This window comes from Polyodon spathula, chromosome 1, assembly GCF_017654505.1.
Source record: "Polyodon spathula isolate WHYD16114869_AA chromosome 1, ASM1765450v1, whole genome shotgun sequence".
NCBI classification, from domain to species: domain Eukaryota; kingdom Metazoa; phylum Chordata; class Actinopteri; order Acipenseriformes; family Polyodontidae; genus Polyodon; species Polyodon spathula.
In genome coordinates, this window is record NC_054534.1 from 40,992,819 (window position 1) to 41,012,181 (window position 19,363).

General features: G+C 37.3%; 1 protein-coding gene across 3 annotated transcripts in view; it reads left to right on the forward strand.

Annotated features, from left to right (window-relative positions):
• LOC121318782 (transducin-like enhancer protein 1) overlaps window positions 1–18,779 on the forward strand; it is a 62,302-nt gene extending 43,523 nt beyond the window's left edge. For all 3 annotated transcript variants that reach the window (XM_041255831.1, XM_041255840.1, XM_041255848.1), the window contains 12 exons: window positions 5,788–5,904; window positions 6,180–6,233; window positions 7,296–7,448; window positions 7,904–8,048; window positions 8,561–8,751; window positions 10,077–10,147; window positions 14,125–14,374; window positions 15,189–15,436; window positions 16,314–16,461; window positions 16,930–17,080; window positions 17,328–17,404; window positions 18,303–18,779. In XM_041255831.1, the coding sequence (XP_041111765.1) occupies window positions 5,788–5,904; window positions 6,180–6,233; window positions 7,296–7,448; window positions 7,904–8,048; window positions 8,561–8,751; window positions 10,077–10,147; window positions 14,125–14,374; window positions 15,189–15,436; window positions 16,314–16,461; window positions 16,930–17,080; window positions 17,328–17,404; window positions 18,303–18,410 (1,713 nt within the window). In that variant the 3' untranslated portion in view covers window positions 18,411–18,779. The remainder of the gene's footprint in view (window positions 1–5,787; window positions 5,905–6,179; window positions 6,234–7,295; window positions 7,449–7,903; window positions 8,049–8,560; window positions 8,752–10,076; window positions 10,148–14,124; window positions 14,375–15,188; window positions 15,437–16,313; window positions 16,462–16,929; window positions 17,081–17,327; window positions 17,405–18,302) is intronic.
• Window positions 18,780–19,363: the final 584 nt, after the last annotated feature.

Genomic DNA, 19,363 nt, shown 5'->3' on the forward strand with positions numbered 1-19,363 from the left:
AATTCTTTAAGAAACTAATGTACCATGTAACTGGAAATTTTGGATGGTATTAAATTGCTACCTTGTTTAGATTGATGGTTTTTGAATTGGCATTTATCACTTAGCACATTCACAAAGAGAAATGTCAGTTTTGTATTTCTACTTTTAATTTAAAAAACATTCAAATACATGTTTACTTAATGAAATGTGTCTGCTAAAGCAGTATCTCATTTACAGTAACTAGTTATAGCATCTACAATGTCGATGCAGCAACTTGAAGAACAACAAAGAAGGCCTTCTAAAAATTAGTTACAATAATTATTGTTCTTTATATGGCCTTCAATTTTAAGATATCAGAAATTGGAAAGGATTACTAATTGCAGAACACTTTGATAGGCATTTGCTAAATCTCAGTTTTAAAACTTTGCTATGGTTCATTAACATAAGGGAGGCTGTGTGGTCCAGTGGTTAAAGAAACATTAATGAAACTGGCTTGTAACCAGCAGGTCCCCAGTTCAAATCCCAGGTCAGCCACTGACCTCCTTGTGCTCAGTCTTTCGGGTGAGATGTTGTTGCAAGTGACGCTGCAGCTGATGCATAGTTCACACAACCTAATGCGCTTTATGATGGTGGTCCACTATGAAAGGCGCTAAATAAAAATAAAGATGATTCTTATTATAAAACAGTGGAATGATCACAGTATCATGTAGTAATTGTAGAACAGTATTGCATGTGTGAAATAAAGCCGAAACTAAAAAGCTTTAAATTTTAAAACTGGTTAATAGACTAGCAAGCACTGGCAAAATCAGCTTTTGTTTATGTGGTGAAGAACTAGTTTATTTTAACATTGTTTAGGGACTTTGCGATACCTCCACGGTGGATAGTAGTATCTACATGTATCGACAATAACAATCCAAAGCAAATCTGCACTGTTACAGATTTTCTAAGAAGTCTGGCATAACAATTTTGGCTGTTACTTAATGAACCCCTTGTAAACAAATAAATATTTAAAAATAACTTAACTATGAAAAAATTGTCCGACTGGTACCACAGTAGCAGGCACAGTTTACAAAGCCTCAGAGTTTCTGATCGCATCATAAATTCCAGATTTCCTAAATCTATTGCTGGAAATGCCCTGTTTGCTTTTCATTTTTTTAAGTAAATTGGCTTCATCACTCACTGCCATTCTCATGTTCACTTTGACACCCGGCACATTCTTTCCCTTGTCCGGCGCACGTTTCTTTAACCTGTGCTGCATACCTGTCTGTCAGAGACTGGGATCACTCACTGTATGCCACACTGATTGGTGGAAGTATTATTGTCAATCCAATCCAAACTGCCAATAAAGCCAAAATAAATTCCACTCCAAAATGTCCCGTGATATGGCATGTCAAAGAAAATATTAAAGGAAAGTTGGTGTTTCTTATGTGTTTCAATTAAAACGGGACATTAAGGAGTGCGGGTTTGTTAATTCCTGCCACCCGGGCACAGATGCCAATTCCCGGACTGTCCGGGTCAAACCCGGACAGGTGGCAACCTTAGTTCCACACCCATGTCCATTAAGCATGACTCGCCAAGCAAAGTCTGTATAGAGCAAAGACTCCTCTGACGCAGTAATGTATCAAAGCCAACTTGGGCATATAACAAATGAGTGAAAACTGCTTGTGTGGTTTGTGACATAGGCACTAATGCTGCTTGACATATGCACCTGGTAGCTTTTTGTATTGTGATTGGAAGGCTGGAATTCAAGTCCACAAGATAGAAACTTCTTTAATCATGATTTTAGGGTTAGTTAATATGAATATCGCCTCCACCATTTTCACTTGGGGAGGGAAAATAAATTTCCTGCAAAGGTCATGTTCAGAGGGTAAAAGCAGTCGGTCTCATAGCAACCTATTGAGTTAATGTGTTGATTTTAAAATTGTCCATTTCATTCTTAATTTCAAAAAGAAAATCTATAGAATCAAGTACACACATTTTTTAATTTGCAGCAGGTGCAGCTTAGAATCAAACACTTTGTTACAAGAGCTTTAATGATTATCTAATTGTTTAAATGTGCAGCGTACAAAGTTATTAGTCAACAGTACAGGTTTAGTGATGCAGAAACTGCATTATGCCTGGGTCGGGCTATTTAGGATAAATGAGCTGTCAGGAGCTCCCGGCCTGTTTTTCAGACACGCTTCTGTTATTTCTTATGAGTTGGAGAAAAGTATTGCTCCCCCGGGCCACCTGGCATGGCAGCTGAGAAAACATATCTAAATAATGGGCATTATATCCACATAGGGTTTCAGTTCACACACACTGCACTCATAACTCTGGCTGTTATTCAAATTTTCCCCGTTTTATGTTTGCTACTGATTGCTTTTTGCTTTAATTTTTGTTGGCAGGAACATTGCCTCAAGAGTCAGGCTGCCTGTTTACATACAGCCAGGTTGCAATGACAAGAAGTTATGCAATATTAAGCCTTTCATTCTTCAAATCCAGATTTAAGGAAGTTTTGTGTTTTGATCGTTGGTAATAAAAATGTCGCAGGTCTTGTAAATTGACTGATTTATATTTGGGAGAGTTTAGGTATGCAGAATAAAAGTATTAAATAGATGTACAATTTCTACTGAGCTATATAAAGGTAAAATAACCTTTCACTATGACATTGCAAATTATTGCATTGGTTAAAGATGAGCAGATATGGTAGCAAAGGGCATCTTATTTGAAAGCTGCCAAGTAAAAAAAAAAAAAAAAAAGGATCAAAAGGCCAACTTTAAAATTTTTAATCAAAGTGCGAAAAAATTTTTTAAAAAAAAGTTCAGTAAGTTAAACAGACTGTAGAAGGCTAGCATGCATTTTCTTTAGCAGTTGTAATGCAATGTTTGAACTGCTGACCATGTTATGGTGCAAGATACTCTTTAGCCCTTACTAGATGATACATGAATTGGATCAAACATAGAAAGTAAAGTTTAACAACCAGCTAGATTCAATTTATCCCGCTCTCCCAATGTCCACAATTTGTTCTCTTTTTTTTCGTATCGTCTGTCGTGTATCTGGCGACCTGTTTTTGGCTTGTTGCAATATGTATGTTTTGGTGTTATGTTTAGCAATATACAAAAGGAGGGTAAGTACACGTTCCACTCGAACAAAATGGCATGCTTGAACTTTGTGGCATTTAATGATTGATTAATCATTAATGATTGTATACTGGCAATCTTTTATTGTTTTCTTAGATAATACATTTGATACAGTCCATCCTGTTAATTTTGTATACACCCATTGAGGCGGTCACTTATTTTCTGGTGGAAATAGATCTTGAATGTATTGATTTTAGATGGAAAATGTGTTAAAATCCTGCTTCCCATAAGCTGCTACAGTAAATGTTTTACAAGAGTATATTCAATATATGTTTGAATTAAGATTGTAAGCTTTAAAGTACCCTCATACATGATCTTAAAAGCCAGCCTTTGAATCTCCTGGCCCTAAGCCATTTGCAAGTTGAGCTGGGAATTCAGTTTTTCAGAGACCTTCATATTATCGATCGATCAATCAATTGCATACTTTGTGAAGTTATTAACACTGGATTGGGAAGCCTGGCTTTTCTGAATGAGAAACTGGGAACATGATTTTTAATACAGAGCTTTGTGGAAGTAGTTTTGAAAATAGGGGGCGGGATGGGGGATTCACAGCTTTCAAATAAAAGTTCACATGAACTACTGTCTATTCCAGGGAGCTGTGCCTCCAGGCTACCAACTAGTTGTTAAAGGTTATGTTGTGAGTTAGACTACATTTCATTGGGGTCTTTTCTCTCTTCATGCAAGAGACCCCTGGCAACTTTTTGGGCTTGACTGGCCATGAATGAAAGATAGCTTAGGCAGACAGAAGACAAGTTGGTATTTGTGTTCTGTTTGTTGCTCCTCAGGACTTTAAATATTGCATGTATTTCTATTTATGTACTGTACATTCATATAGAGCTTTATAAATGGTTATCCGTCTCTCCTGGTCTTAACATCTTATTTACTAGGAGGATTTTTGCACTTAGATCGGCTTTATTTAAATACACTCAAAGCGAGAAATAATTTATCCTGTATTTACAGCTACTATAAACAAAATGGCAGCAGGACTGTAAAACATGGTGTAAGAGTATTCTGGCAGCCTGCTTTCTCTCCTTTTGTTTTAAACAATTTTCTCTTCCAAATGAGGGTTTAGCAGAGCCTTGTGAAAGGGTTTTTTCACACAACTTATTCAGCATTGTTCAAAGCATTTAACACATCACTGAACAAATTGCCCCCTTGGATATGCTAATCCTGCACTTAAAAGAACTCATTGTAACATGTTTTAATGCTTTAGTCAGAGGGGAGATGGGAATCTAAGGAGTGTTAAATTGTTATGTGACCTGAAAAACATAAAAATTGCTTGTATTTTGTGGGTCAGTGATCATTTTGTGAAATCTTTTAAGGAACATACCCTGTTCATCTTCATCTTGACATGGAAACATTGCTGCAGGCATTTCTGTTTGCTTATTTGCAGAGTTATTTATTAACATTACACTGTGGATATATATTTGGCCGTTTTTTTTCTGTCAGCATATGTACAGTAGTAACTTGACAGTACTTTAAGCTGTACCATTTTTCCTTTGCTGTCTTCCACAACTAAATCCTTATGGTCACTAGGACATTCTTCTGAGGATTTTGTGTGTAGGCATTTGTTTTAATTTTGCCACAATTTGCAATTTATCTTTTTAAATCCTCCTTCTCTTAACTGTAATACAGCTTTAAATCCTGCAAACAAATCGCCATTCCTAATTGTAATCTTGTTGTTAAATCTTGCAAGCGCAGTCACCAATAGAAATGAGCTGCCACGCAGTATTCAGAACGAATCAATGATAGATACAAGTCAGGAAGGAGGGACATTGCCCAGTAGTAGTTTTTTTTTTTTTTTTTTTTTTTTAAATGGGAAAGTGGGGTTCAGTGTGAATTGAGTAACCATTTCCACCGTTTTTCCGGTGTTTATTGACTATAGGCCAATTTCTTTTTTCTTTTGTATTGGGGGTGTTTTATCAGTTTATAACGGTTAAAACAGAAAATCAGAACCGCTAAATATATTTAACGTATATTTTCCTATGAAACCTGCGGAGTGGTTCTGCTATATTATTAGTGACTGTTAATACAAAAATATTATTAGGGTGTATAATCTCTTTGTGAAACGAGGCTAAGTTAATTTGTTGTTTCTCTTGAATTTCCTCAGTAAAATACCAGAAAATTGAACTATTTTGTTTAGGGCAGGGGGCAGTTATTCTGTCTCCCTTTTTTTTTTTTTTTTTTTTAATATCCAAATTTATATTTTTCTTTGTGTTTTTAAATCCTTTAAAACATACTGCTCAAACTTGGTTTATGATGGAATGTTTTGTTAAATGCTAATGCTGCAATACATAAATGTCTGAGCTGAGAATGTTGCTAAACTATGTAGAGTATGCTCATGAATATTCCTGAGCAATCTGTTCTCTAAGCACATTGATTTTTGAATAGAAGACGAATGAATAGTGACTGACTTGAACAGTTTGTCTGAGCAGTGAATAACACAGACCCCCTGTTTAAAATGTATGAATAACTAGAAGTGTTTTTCCGTTGAAGTCTTTTTGCTGAATTATAGGGGAATAAAGGCTATGCCTTTTGATGGGTTAAATTATAGGGGAATGGAAGGCATGTAGGTGTCATATTTCTAAAGAGCTTATCACTTTTTTTATTTATTTTTTTTTAAATAAAGGAACCCTGAACAAATAGTTTTTGAATAACACTGACTTTTAAATTATGTCCTTGCTAGAGTAATTCCTTGATGGTCCCCGAAAGTCTGCGAGGCTCAGATAAACGTCGAAATGGACCAGAATTTTCAAATGACTTGAAGAAAAGAAAAGTTGATGATAAAGATTCAAGCCATTACGTAAGCAAAAGATTTGGAATTTTACAGAGCTGCGTTATTGAGTTGGCATAATAATAATAATAATAATAATAATAATAATAATAATAATAATAATAATAATATCATTTTTTTAGGACAATGTCTTTAATTAACACTGGCTAGTATTTTTGGTTTCCAAAATGCAATTTGTAGCTAAACTAATGCATACACATGAAGCTCTGAAAAGCTGTCTTTAGACATTTTCCAGCTATTTCTGTTGTAACTGGCTGTTGCATAACAAGTGTCTGCATTTGCAGGACAGTGATGGAGACAAAAGTGATGACAACTTGGTAGTCGACGTTTCTAATGAGGTTAGTTTATTTATTTATTTATGTATTGTTTTAAGAACATGCCTCATGTATGTTTCTGACATCTCCATCTTTGGGATGTCAGAAATAAATGTTAACGGCCCATTACAGGAAAAATATTTGTCAATATTGGTTTATCTGTCCTTGAGGAGATCCTATTTTTCTGCATTATCAAACCTAGTTGGCAGCCAGGCTTTGCTACTAGCAATGAATATTGTGTATTAATTTACCACCACCACTACCCTTTTTGAAACCAGAAACATGACCTATGCCAGAGGAAAGTGGACCCTGGAATGCAGTGCTGAGATGTGGATTCTTACTGCATTTCTGCTTTGTATTCCAGCCATTCAGAGGTGGAATTTGAACCTGACCTAATAGCTGCTGAGGCATATCATAGAGCTGTGGGTCTACATCTTGATTTATTGTGGACTGCAAAGGTTAAAAACCTGATCAAATATGCAATGAGCTGGGACCTAAATCTGATCAAATATGCGAGGAGCTGGGACCTGAACCATTAAATGCTAAATTTAGGTGCTGCAATTGTTTGTTGTCTGTGTTGTGCAATATTATATTACAATATTATATTTGGGTTTATATGTACCATAACAAATGAATTGCTGGACAGACTGGGACATAGTGGACTAAAAGTAAAAAAAGATCAGTTACTTCTTGAAACATATTCGTTGTTAGTTGTAAAGGACCTCAATCACTTTCAGTTGTGCCATATTTTCAGAAAGAAAGCTCTTTTAAAAAGTTTTCTAATGTATGTAAATCAAAGTTCAATTAAAATAAAGTGTGCATTGATTCATGCCTAGAATTGTTTAGTGACTTAGTGTTGATTTGAGTTTAGCACTGGCTAAGATCAGTCAATTGAAACATCCCTGGTTGAAAGAAAAACTTAAATAATTAAATACATGATTGAAACCCTTATGGTGATTAGTCTCTTGGCAAATGTAACATAGCTCCTTTGAGATTAAGATGATCTTGGATTCAGGCTCACACCTGTGATGAAAGCTACTTCTTTAGGGTGTGTCTATAATACAGTAAGTGCCGTTACCCTTCTAGGACCCTGCTTCACCACGTGGTACTCCTGCTCATTCGCCAAGGGAGAACGGTCTGGACAAAACTCGTCTGCTGAAGAAGGATGCTTCCAGCAGTCCAGCATCAACAGCATCCTCAAGCAGCTCCTTGTCCCTCAAGTCCAAAGAGATGAGCATGGTAGGTAGCGTACGTGAAGCCACTCTCCCGTGGTTTAAAAAAAAAAAAAAAAGGTTGCATGCTAAGGCCCTGGGAGGTTTAGTTCTTGGCTAGGGGCTTAAACTCTTGCTGTATATGGCAAGGTTCCAGATACTGATTGTGTGCGTGTGCGCGCTTATGTATAGCCAGGCCTCCCAATCCAGTGTTAATAACTTGACAAAGTTACTTGTGATATATATATAACACACCATATACAGTATCTTTTTCAGGCGTGTAATTTAAGATGAGCGGTAATCACTTTATCTAAAGCAGGGAGGTCAGCATTTTCCTCCTGCAGTTAATGCTTTCAGCATTGTTTGAATTTATCAAATTTGGCTGCAATCAACGGTACGTGTTGCCCAGCGGCCCAGCTGCTGTGGTGATAAATTCTGTAATAGTTTGGATTAAATATAACTTAGTTTGCTTACTCATACCAGCATGAAAAAACCAGCGCACCTGTGTTAAAATCCACTACACCAACTCCACGCCGGGACGCGTCCACTCCAGGCACCAGTGCCACCCCCGGTCTGCGGCCCAATCTAGGCAAGCCTCCGTCCATGGAGCAACTAGTGAACCATACTGGTAAGCATTTTATACCTAGTCATACTTAATATTCTTCATTGTCAAACTACGTGAAACTTGTAATTTCTGTGTTTTTTCAGCAGTACCAGTTATAGTCTGGTACTAAATTCCTGTCCCGTAATTGATCCCTGTTTGGCCTTTTGTAAGCATTTGTACATGTTCCTTACCAATGTACCTCGCACATACAAGTGAAAGGGGCGCCTGCTCTTGGGGTGACAGGGCAATAGTTCTCCATGTGCATTTACTACCAGGCCCCTTTAGAGCAACATGCATGGTTTATTTTAAAATAGTGGCTTTCCACTTAAACAGGTGTATCTAATTAAGTCCCACTTAACATCCACTTACATCCGTGTTTTGTATCGGATGCCAGAAGACAGAGTTACTATTTCAGCTTGCCTTGATGAGTAATTAAATGCAATGATGAGTGCCCCACTTCAGATTAACATTGTAGATACATGTTCTTAACTGTAGTGTGAATTGCAGATATTGGATTAGTGATTGTATCTCTTCAGCTGCAGGGTTGCGGGCCCCCTTAGCAGTCCCAGGTCCCTATCCCAGTCCGTTTGGTATGGTGCCCCATGCTGGGATGAATGGAGATCTGACCAGTCCAGGGGCTGCTTACGCCAGTCTCCACAACATGTCACCTCAGATGAGTGCTGCTGCAGCTGCTGCAGCAGTGGCAGCCTATGGACGCTCCCCCATGGTAATAATTAATTTGTTAAGTAATTTTTTGCTTTTACTCTGTTCTGTTAAGTTGCATTAATTTAGATTAATAAAAAAAAAAAGTTACTTATGGTTACCAACAACATAAACCACACACTTTCTGTTTCCTTTTTATGTTTTATTGGTTGAATGCTAGAACAATACTTGTTCTAAATACTGGATATATATCTTGGTTTATAGTATCCTTCATATTGCGTGTGGATTTTTACAAAATGTATGTATTGTGTGTAAAGGAAAGTCCTCCAATAGGGGACAACTAATTGTTATATATAATAATTAGTTAGTATATAATTATTTTATAATTATAACTTTTATTATCTGTAACAGTACATTTATTGTGTAGATGATCATTTTGAACTGGTTCTGTTTTTGATTTCTCCCACATATACACACTTGTTCAAATGCAAGAAAACAAACAAGAAAACTGAGATATAAACTTGTAAATTGGCCTTGTTGTCCCATTTTGAAAGCAGTTGTTAATGTCCTAAATAATAAAAATAACATATTTAAAAGGATCAAGGTGGGCTTCCCTGTTTATTGTATCTCCCTTAGGCATGTGTTTGCTTTCGAACTTTGTAATCCAAAGCAGTATCAAATACTTTAAAACAGCAAGTCCCCCATTTTTTTCTTTTGTCTGAAATAAATTATTGTTGGCATTCTTATACTATGATTAGGCTATCAGCATCGCAGTGTTTCTAATTCAAGGAGGCTGTGGCTTGGCTGTTGTTTTTATTTATTGTACTTTTTCAGGAAGGAGGATTGATCTCATTACTATGAAGAATGCATTGTTCTTGGTCGTTTACCTTGTTATTGTATTAGTAGGCAGTATGTAATCAGGATTTCACAACAGCATCTACTCCCCTGGTTCCAGTTCTTTTCAACTTCATGCTCAAATCGTTCTCCTGGAGAGTATTTATTAAAAAATAAAGTTACATGCAAATGGGTTTCTTGGGACAGACAACCAATTTAAACATTGTTTTAAACCCCCTTCTTTATTTGCTCTTGGGTCTAGGTTTACTTTTGAACTGTTCTGAAATGAAAAACATACATCTACATTGTCTGTTTAACTCTTGCTACAACCCGGTTTCTGCACAGCTGCTTTGTGTAGCCACGATGAGTGGTATTGTAATTGTGTACTAGTTTGCAACTTGACTTGTAAAGAGGAAATTTTGCTTGCTGTCTGTATAAATCAAAATAGCTTGGTAACTGGAAGGGTGGGGTGGGATAAAGATGTTGAGGCTAAGAAAAGATATTTCTTGAGGTGCTTTTGGATTTATGGAACAGTATTTGTTTGTTTTGGGTTAGGTTGGGTTCGATCCACATCCTCACATGCGAGGAATTCCTCCAAATCTGGCAGGAATCCCTGGCGGAAAACCGTAAGTAACCTTCACTTTAAAAACAAACGTTTGCTTTATTTTTGCTGCTTTATTTATATAGACTGAGATATTTATTATGAGTTTAATGAAGGTCTGCAAGGTGAGCAGCTGTAATTACAGGTTTTTTCCAAGAGATTGCTTATAGTTTATATAATAATAATATATCATTGTGTGCACGACGATGGAGGAAACCAATGCCTTTTTATTTATAAATGTAGAATTTCACATGATGGAAATGGAAGTCTCCTGTTTGCTTTGTAATGCTCCCATATTATAAACTCTTACTGAAAGTTTACATTTGTGTACAGGCCAGGAAGGACATGACATATCTTGCTTAACTAGTTAGTTGCTGCTGCTTAGATGGTTCACATCATGTGAAAAAGAAATACAACAAACCAGTCACACTAGAAAAGTCCAAATGATTTATATATCTCTAGCTGTCATTATCATTATAGCAATGCAGTAGCTAGGGTTGGGCGGGCAGTTTAATGTTAAAGGGGTTTTAATCTTTGTTCATGAGGCGAATGTTTTGTTTTCAGTTACAAAAAAAAAAAATAAATAAATAAAAACTGAAACAGCCTGAAAATCATATCTTTAATAAACCATGATATGTCTGTATATTGTTGGGAAGATTGACTGTAACATTGTCTTTTCATTTTGTGAGTGGGAAATGTGTTTATTTTATCTTTTTAAAATCTTTTTTCGCCACTCATCTCACGAAAAAGAATGTGCTCTGACGAAAGTAAAAGTACTCTGGGGAAAAAAATAATTGAATTTGTTTTGTCGCGGGAGGATCTTCTTTCATGAGGTTCTTTTTAAAAAAAAAAAAAATCTGACAAAATAAAGAATTTGGACAGCCACTGCTGAGTCCTCAGGAGAGGTTTTCCCAGGACAGACAGCATTTTGTGATAGCCTGGAGAGACAGCTGACAGGAGGAGAGAGACCCCATTGGGGCTGGCAGGGGTTAGCCACCCTAGCTGGCAGGATCCAGCTCTGTTTTCAAATGGAACAGGATGCTGGAGACACCAGCCCAAGGCTTCTAAGAAATTAAAGAATAAAATAGCCCTAGAATCTGCGAGAGCTGGGGCTGAAGACTCAAGGTTTGACAATATGGTTAACAACTTAGGAAAGGAAACGGATATGAGAACGGAGAGTGCTTTGCAAAGGACTAGCTCAAGATCTGCAGTTAGCAAAGAGGTGGAGCTCCAAGTTTATGTCTGGCTGGAGCAAAGTGACAACGGTTAAGGGTTTGAAGATTCATCAAGGGAGAATGAAATGCTTGAGGGAGAAGGAACAAGGGCCTCACATTGATCAGTACTTTTTACAAAGTCGAATGAAATCCAGTGGCATGAAGCAAACTACAGTTTGCAGGATATCAGCAACCCTGTCATAGATGAGAGGACTTGCACAAACACAACTAGTGATGAACCGAATGATCCTTGTGAACCCAGTCAGATGAGCCAGCGTAAGAAAGAAAAGAACCTCAACGGGCACAAGCCTGGAGTTAAATGGCAAAGAGCTTCTGAGAAAACAGTGTGGGACACAGTAAACATGGATCTCTGTTTTGCATTTGGAAAGGTTAGGTGGAACAGTCAAAGATATGGAAACGAGAAGTTTGGAGAAAGTGCAAACTATTCCTGTAAACTCTAGATGGCAGCAGGAGACTGAACGCTTAGTTAGAGAAAGGATGCAGCTGAGGAAGCAATGGAGGCGAGCAGAACAAAGTCAGGAAAGGCACTCAATCTTTTACAAAGGGTCATAAATGGTAAGCTTGCAACATTGCGCAGAGCTGAGCGCCTAAGGAAACTGCAAAAAGGAGCATGCGAGAACTAACTCTTATAAAGACCCATTCAAATTTGCAAAGAAGTTATTCACTGGGAAGAAAATTGGCACACTAAAAGCAACTAAATCTGAGCTGGAGAGCCTAATGGAGTTCTGTACAGTGTGTACAAGAAGGCCCCTGATGTTCTATGATTCCTGTGGAAAGTGATGAAAATAGCATAGGGAAAAACAGGTTGTACCAAGAGCATGGCGGTGAGCAAGTGACGAGTATCTGTCAATTTCGCCCTACATCCATCTTGTTTTTTTTTTTTCCCTGCAACCAATTACACAGCAGACGTTATTGAATGCAACATTAATCATAATAATGCATCAAAATACAACATGCGAAGGAAACATGTACAGTGTGACAGATGTCTATTACACAAAACTAAATGTTAGGAGTTCAAAGCTGCCTCAGTAGAATGGGACTGTAATGTGAAGTGTGCCAAGGTTCGACTGGAAATGACATTGGTAAAGTCACACGATGAATGTGTGAGGGGGGCAGCACGTGTTGATAAAAGGAAGATGTGGAAGATGCAAAGGCTGCCCTTCGTGTCAGTGATACTGTGGGGTAAGTACAGCATGGAAGAGGGTGACTTGGTCTCAGTTCAGCTCCTCCTACATGGCACAAAGCAGCCCAAGCTCAATGGAGGAAGCTGGTAGTCAATGAGGTGCGTAAAGGCAGTTTCCCAGGCCAAGCAGGGAGGATTGACGAGATGGGAGAGAGTGGAACAAAGTCAGTAGAAGGATCAGGCAGAGCATAAATAAAGTAGATGTTGACCGTTTGTGTGCCCCCTGGACTGGGTTGTGAAACACTGGGAACTATATTTAGAGAACTACTTCTCTGATTGTGATAAAACTTGGTTACAGTATTCTTTAAGAGTATCAGAATATGGAGGTGTATGGAGTGTCGGTATTTACCTACTCATGAATCCACAAATAACGTGTTTCAACTTTTATCTAGAGAACTAATTACACTGTAACAAAATAAAATTAAACATAAAATGAAATGCCTACAGGCAGCAGATAATAAACACGTCTTGGTGTTTATTTTCTAAGCACAAATTAAACTATATAGTAATTATAATTTAAACACACTGAAATATTGTAACGCTAAACACTGTGACTAGGTGAAGAGCAACTAATCATGTGTATTATATATAAACCTGTGCCAGTGTTTAACATATGTACACCTGTGACATGTTTAATCAAGTTTACAAATATAATAGAATATACAGGCTTTCTAGCTAAAAATATATTCTCAAAAAGGAAGGAAATTCTTTGCAAAAAAGATTAATACATCAGTTAGGGTTGATATTAAGATGACACACACACATGCATTCTGTAAATATCCATCCTTATGCAGTGTGCCTTCCCCGACAACCTCGGCAGCCTCCCAATAGGTCTCTAGTGGACCGTAATGATGGATGTCTCTTGTTTTGTCTTCAGAGAGTTGTATGTTCATTTTAACTGATGCTGACTGTCTGTGGTTGCTTGTATTGCCTTGCTCCTTCCACTGCTTGTGGGGGGTGGGGGGAATGCAGAGTTAGGGTTAAAAACCCTAACATCGCATTTTTCCCTACTTCTGTCATTTTAATATCAACCCTAACTGATGCACTAATGAAGTTTCAGGAACTTTTTTACAATTGAACAAACTATAAAAAGCAAAGTAGTCCTAAGTAACAACTACATGTGTTTGGACTGACCCAGAAGAAATCAAAGAAAGAAAAATAAAAGAATGGCTGGGATGAGTGAGGGGGATTTTTCTCTGGGCTACTCCATCGCTATATTCTTATAGTTCACATATGTAGTTTACATTTAGAGGATGCCACAATGATAAATAACACTATGTAACAATTTTATTTATTTTTTTTGTTCCTGGGTAGTAAGTGTTATTTCCAAAAAAACTTTTGAGGCATAAGAAATTAGGAAATAACACTTACTACTCAGGAACAAAAATTGTGTTACAGAGTGTAATTTAGTTTGGTATGTAACTATTCGCAAACTGCCATTTCCAACATCCTTAAATTTACAGTTTGGAGGTACTGCAGAGCTGCAACTATGGTACTACAAAATGAATTCCATAATTAAAAAAGATTAAAAGTAAATTTAAAAATTAACAAAACATTTTTAAAATGTTTTTGCCTTTCACACAGAGCATACTCATTTCATGTGAGTGCTGACGGACAGATGCAGCCTGTGCCCTTCCCTCCTGATGCTCTGATTGGTCCGGGGATCCCTCGGCACGCCCGTCAGATCAACACTTTGAGTCACGGAGAGGTGGTGTGCGCAGTTACCATCAGCAATCCCACTAGACACGTGTATACTGGTGGCAAGGGCTGTGTGAAGGTCTGGGACATCAGCCAGCCAGGCAACAAGAGCCCAGTGTCTCAGTTGGACTGCTTGGTAAGTGAATTGGACGTATTGTTCTGGAGCAGTCACTATGTGTCTGTTGTTGGACACTTTATTTACAAATAAGGAAGGGCCAACTCCTATACAGCTAAGTGACTGTTTATGTTGTGTGTGTTTTTTAATGTGTTATTTTGGAGAAAAATAAACCCAGACACTAGTTACTGGGTTTAACTTGTTAGAGTTGAGTTAAATTCATTCCTGTAATTTTTTTCTTTTTTTTTTTAAACTTTTCTTGCTGCAATATTTTATATATAATTTATTTAAACAGTACAGTAATATGGCCGGTCTTGCTGCAGTTTTTGTGCCTTCACACACAATTGAATTGTCAAATTCAGCTTCACTACTCCCCTTTTTTATGTTCTTGAGTGGATTCTCATTTTTGAAAGCTTCTCATCTTATTAATGTTCATGCTTGAAGGGTTACATGGCTAACAAACAATGTTATTCTTGGATTTGATTGCTGTGGTTGAAGTATCTGCTCTTTTAAAGCGGAATTCCAGATAGCTGGCTACACTTGACCTGTCTAAACAGGTTAAGGGCAAATAAAATAGCATGCAGAGTGTGTTTATTTAAGAAGACACACTCTAATTAAACGGTATGTTTTATTATTTCACCGCCAAAATTAAACTGGGCTTTTGATCTAGTAGCATTTTTTTTTTATTTTTATATTCCCTATATTGCTGGTAAACGGCCATGGAAGCAGCGTGCTTTAGAACTAAAAAGGGTACTCTAGTAAATGACACTAGACTGGCATCTGATAATGAGTTTTATGGAAATGTTTCTGATTTGTTTTGACAAACCTGTTACAGAACAGAGATAACTACATCCGCTCCTGTAAATTGCTGCCCGATGGATGCACCCTGATTGTCGGCGGGGAGGCCAGCACGTTATCCATCTGGGACCTGGCGGCTCCCACCCCACGCATTAAGGCCGAGTTGACGTCCTCGGCGCCTGCCTGCTACGCTCTGGCCATCAGTCCTGACTCCAAGGTGTGCTTCTCCTGCTGCAGTGACGGCAACATCGCAGTCTGGGACCTGCACAACCAGACACTAGTCAGGTGAGACTCTCTATACCACACAAGACAAATATCTAGATAGTTGAATGCTAGTTAACTGCTTTTACAGATATGTTGGATAAGGTTTAGTTAAGTCTTTTTGCACCTAGTAACAATATGTAGGAAAGCTACTTGTCATCCAAAAACTAATATTGGTGCATCTATGTATAAATAAATGTTAACCATGTACCATCTTCAGTCATGTTCAAATCTGCATCTTTAATTTCCAGGGTTTGTGTGTTATTTTTTTTAGGGAAGTTATTTTTGTATTGTCAGTTTGCAAACGGATCTTCTCCCTGTCCTTGGGTGTGGCAGTGAAACTGTTTTTCAGAGAAATTACTCTGGGTAATATGTATTGTCACAGAGGAGATGGATCTCTAATTGTTTCTCTGATCTCAAAGCAAGATTTAAACCTATGGACTCTGAACAACCTTTAGGCTATATGCCAGATCACATGCTTTAGTTTATGCCTGTTTATAGTCTTAATGTACCTTTAATTTTTACCCCAAACCTCTTAAGTTGTAGGTAATATTGTACGTTTTTTAGATAACTATCTTATGGTCATCATACTTGTCTGTAAATTTTATCTATGATCTTTTAATGGTTTAACATTTAAATCTATTGAACTATAAAATCGATCTCTGTGTTAGCAAAAAAAAGAGTCTTATTTTTCCAGCTGTACCCTGGAATTGCTTTTCTCACACCTGGGAAATGTTTACATATTATAAGCACACTTCATGTTCAGAATTTGTTTATTCAAATGCTTTTCCAGACAATGGAGAGACGACCCTTTTAAACAGAGTCCAAAACTAATAACATTACTGTGTTTACCTTCAACTTGGACAGGAAATCTTTAGTCAGCTCTTATTTATTTTATCAGGCAATTCCAGGGCCACACGGATGGAGCCAGCTGTATTGATATTTCCAATGATGGCACCAAGCTGTGGACAGGGGGCTTGGACAACACAGTCAGGTCTTGGGACCTCCGAGAAGGAAGGCAGCTACAGCAACATGATTTCACTTCCCAGGTAAGCTAAAGATCAAAGTGGCGGATAATTTAATAGTAATATGCCTTGCCTTATCTTACAATGTATGGGGCAATAAAATTGTTATTCTAAGAGCATTAGTGATTCTTCCTTTAAAAATACAAACTAAATCTGCTGGCCTTTTGCATATGGGATAATAACAAACAAATGAAGTGATATGGTGTCATTTAAAAGCCTAAATGTTTTATCAAGCAATATATTTTAATTGTAAGAATTTGCAATTAACAAGAATAGACTGTAATGTTTCTTTGGCTTAGCTATGTTATTAAAGGACTAGTCTGCACTTAAACTACCATCTTAGGCAGAATTTATATGAAAAACATCTCTGCCCTAGCAATTGATCAATGTATAGACTTGTATTAAGTTAAATAAGTGATATGCTAGGTGGTTTTGAAAAGGCTGAGGTTTTAGCTACATGATTGGATTGGTTAATGCATTGTCTCCTTTTAGATCTTTTCCCTTGGGTACTGTCCAACTGGAGAATGGCTGGCTGTAGGAATGGAGAGCAGCAACGTTGAAGTGTTGCACGTGAACAAACCAGACAAGTACCAACTGCACCTCCACGAGAGCTGTGTACTATCATTGCAGTTTGCTTACTGTGGTAAGAATTGGCAAGCTGACCCAAATGTTCCTGCATTACGATTAGAATCTGAGCACTTGAGTGCTGTATACAGAAACATCTAGCCAATTGATGTATTTCTTACAGCAGCGTTTACCAAGCCACAGCAATTAAACAGGCATCCATTTGTTTTTAAAGTGAGGGTTTGCTAGTGATTTAGATTTGTATTGATTTTTATAAGACTGAGTCATTTTGATTAACTTGTGTGTTCTGCTTTTTATTACAATAGGTAAATGGTTTGTGAGCACTGGGAAAGATAACCTGCTGAATGCCTGGCGGACCCCTTACGGAGCCAGCATATTCCAGGTAAGACTTTCATAATTTGTGGTCTATCTGGATGGCCTGTTTTATTTGTTTTTACCAGCTGTAGTTAATAGGATAAGAATGAATGGGTTATGCAACAGGTTGATCCTGGCTTAACTTACATTTAAATCTTAATACTCCAGCAAGAACGTCTATAAATAATTGTTTGTGGTTCTGATGGCAGAAGGCTTTAAAACATGCACATTTAAATAATGGTTGCGATAAGAGATGAAAGTGAAGAGTTATACTTTCAGAAGTGTTGAAATGTTTCTAGATGCATACAATTGGAACACAAGTACAAAATATTATATACATTTTAGCAGTACAATAATTCACATCTAGATATGTCATTATTTCAATTGTTTTATTTATTTTAAATACACTTTCAGATTGAAAAATATGTAAAGCTTAGAATGGTGAGAATTCAGTAGTAAAATGTCAATTTACTTTTAATTTAGAGTCTGCTTATTTATTCATGTCCCACAGTGGCATTGGGGCTCAGCTGGCTTTCGCATGGCAAGTTTAATATGCCCACACTGCTGCCAGTGCCTGTCTCCTTTTCATTAGGAGCTATCAGACTGAATGGAAATGTAGGTCCCCAGTGGCAATTTTTTCTAACCAGGTATGATTAAACCTGCAACCTTCATACTGGCAGACAACCTGCCCTGCAGTACTTACTTTAGACTTTAGTATAGTCTGCCGGAGGGGTTGAACCTATTATCATGAGATTACCAGCAGGATCAAAACTAGACTTCAGATGACTATAAAGAGGCAGTGTTTTTTAAAAAAAGATCACACTTAATACATGGCTTCTTAAAGGTAGCACAAATAATATATATTTAACTCAGATCTTTTCATTTATTCCTGTAAACATATAGATTTCTTTTTCTTTCATTCCCAGTCCAAGGAATCGTCCTCCGTGCTTAGCTGCGATATCTCTGTGGATGATAAATACATTGTCACAGGCTCCGGGGACAAGAAGGCCACCGTCTATGAAGTCATCTACTGAATACCAAATGCTTTTTTGTACCTTGTATGTCTGGACTGGGCCAAAGCCAGGGTGCTCCAGATAGATTAGGACCCTGTAGCTTTCTGGGAGTGCAAACTGCTCACTGTGATTGATTGGTGATTACAGTCAAGAGACCCAACAGGGAGGGGAAGGGAGAGGGGAGGGGGGTCTTGTCAGTGGAGTGGACAGGGGAAGTTCTCAAACAATACCTGAAGAAATTAGAATCGGGACTTGTTCTTTATAGACCTTGGGTCTTCAGAAGAATGTTGGACGCCTTTGTGACCTCAAACTCTTACTATATCTTTGTGGTGTTTCCTATTCTTTCAGCATCTATTTTGTCTAATTGTAGAACAGTGGTGTCTCAGATGAACTTTTTTTTTTTTTTTTTTTTTTTTTTTTTTGGCATATTGATACTTTTGTATTTTTGTTGAAGGTCAAACATTTGTACAAATTGTAAATATTTGGTTTATTACAGTAAAGGCTTTAGTAACACAAGGTTTGGTATGTCTTTTTTATATAAAATAAAGTAACATCAGGGATAGCACTTGGTTTAAATACTATCTAATATAATTTGATGGATTCATCTACACAAATTCTTTTTCTAACAAAAAAGCTTATCATTTTAAGGTTATCGAAGATACTACAACGTTGTATAAATTAGATTTTAAAGTACAGTATATACACTGCACATAACTTGTATAATAGGGGGATCGAGTTGGTGTAGACCAAATCAGTTTCGATCTTAAATTTGTTTTATTTTTTTTTGGTTTGTTTTATATAGATGATTTGAATAGATAATCCCTGAACAGCTGAAGCGCTTTTTTTCTGTAAGTACAGTGTCGTGAAAGTATTTGCCCCGTCTGATTTTCTGCATTTTTTAATATTTTTGACACTGAGTGTTATTAGATCTTCAACCAAAATCTAGTATTAGATACAAGGGACACTGAGTGAAC